Source organism: Sorex fumeus, unplaced genomic scaffold, assembly GCF_029834395.1.
Source record: "Sorex fumeus unplaced genomic scaffold, SorFum_2.1 ptg000024l, whole genome shotgun sequence".
Taxonomy (NCBI): Eukaryota; Metazoa; Chordata; class Mammalia; order Eulipotyphla; family Soricidae; genus Sorex; species Sorex fumeus.
The window spans coordinates 48,917,052-48,918,708 of NW_026606081.1; the positions used below are offsets into that span (position 1 = coordinate 48,917,052).

At 59.0% G+C, this 1,657-nt stretch overlaps 1 protein-coding gene across 1 annotated transcript; it reads right to left on the reverse strand.

Moving 5' to 3' along the window:
* Positions 1-955: 955 nt before the first annotated feature.
* Positions 956-1,657, reverse strand: LOC130023379 (claudin-22-like). Its single transcript, XM_056113888.1, has one exon. The coding sequence runs from the start codon at positions 1,655-1,657 to the stop codon at positions 956-958; it is 702 nt and encodes a 233-aa protein (XP_055969863.1).

The window sequence follows — 1,657 nt, forward strand, 5'->3', positions numbered from 1 at the left end:
GTTTCTTCATTTTTCCTGTGTTCTGGAGTAGAAAAAAAAAATAAGTCATCGGGTTTGGTTGTTGTGGGGGGTGAGTTACACCTGGATGTAAGTTCTAGGGGTGCTGGAGGTTGGACTCAGTGGGCCCCAGCTAAGCCTTTTCCTGTGTACTGTCTCTCAGAGGCCCCTTTTTTTTCTTTTTAGCAAAGAGACGTATTGCCTAAGCCTTTAATTTAGCCTCATTGCTCGCTGGAGTCGCTGTCCTCTGGTTGGACATAGTTCGCTTGAACTGACTTGGATCGCGCAAATATAAAATCTCACAGGAAGAAGGCCCCAGGCCAGCAGCATTTGGGAATCGTTTTTGGTTGGCCCATGTGAACTGCTGACTAAAACAAACAAACAAACAAAAGTTCTCTCCAGACCGAGTTCTTTGGATCCCAGCTCTGTCCCCACCCTGACCTGCACAGGGGCCCCCCAGCCAGGAGCAGCCAGCTGGCCGGGCTGCGCCAAGCACAGCACATGAGTTTGCAGTTTTTACCTTCATCTGTCTCTCTGCAGCCTGTTCTGGCTTGTTGCAGAGCCCGGGAGCCCTGGCTAGGCGCGGCTGCCGAGAGCAGGCAGGCTCAGGCCACAGGGAATTTGCGTGTCCCCCTCAGTGGCAGCAGGTTGGCGCTGCACCTTCTACTTCTTTATGTCCTCTGAAATAGCTCCAGGCTCGGCGGAGGCTCTAGTTTCCAGGTCCAAAGGATTTCCAAACACTCCGGAAAGGTCCAAGGAGTACGGTGGCCAGGCTCCTTCCTGTCTGTGCCTCTCTATTCCGCTCAGAGGGAAACTCACCCACCTTGGTCCCGAGTCAGGCCACGGGACATCCTTCTGGCTTTGGGTTCGAGTGGGGGAGGTGAGGGCAATACACCATCCCGAGAGAACAAGGGCCTCCAGGTAGGAGATCGGGGCCCGTGGCAGCATCTTTGAGGGTTCACTGGGTTGCAGAACGGCATGTAGACACTTCCTGGCTTAGGTTCTCGGGGAACTGGGTTTCAGCGCCACCTCTTCCTGGGGAGCACCGAGCTCCTACTGCTGCGTAGCGGCCCGCAGCGGGGACCCCCGGGCCCGAGCAGGCAGCACAGTTGAGCAGACCCCCTCCCAGGAGAAGACACAGCCCCCCGAACCAGCCCAGGAAGAGAGCGTCGCCTAGCTCCCACCTGGGCACGATCTCGGGGATGGCCTCGTCCCAGAACTCCTGCACGGTCCCATATGCCACCCAGGACACGGGCACCAGCGCCACCATGCCCGCCGTCCACAGCAGGAGGCCGCCCAGTACCAGCAGCCGCTTCTTGAGCCCCGGCGGCCTCTCGCCGACCCGCAGGCAGTCCAGGCCCAACGCGGACAGCAGCAGGCCCAGCACGCCCAGCCCATGGGACACAAACATCAAGATCCTGGAGATCCTCAGCTCGGCCGGCAGAGCCAGGAAGGACTCGAAGTCTTTGCACTGCCAGCCCACTTCCTCCTGGACCACGCACGCCTGCCAGAGCCCCAGGGTCCAGCTCTCCATCAAGTTTAAGTCCAGGTTGCGATTTTTCCAGAGCGGCAAGTAGGTGGTGAGACAGGTGAGCACCCAGCCCAGCACCGCCAGCAGGAGGCCCGCCAGCTGCACCCAGACCGTAGCCCAGAAAGCCAT

What these genes read in the sequence shown, in the direction of transcription:
- LOC130023379 (XM_056113888.1), bottom strand. Translation starts at nt 1,657, where the DNA reads ATGGCTTTCTGGGCTACGGTCTGGGTGCAGCTGGCGGGCCTCCTGCTG.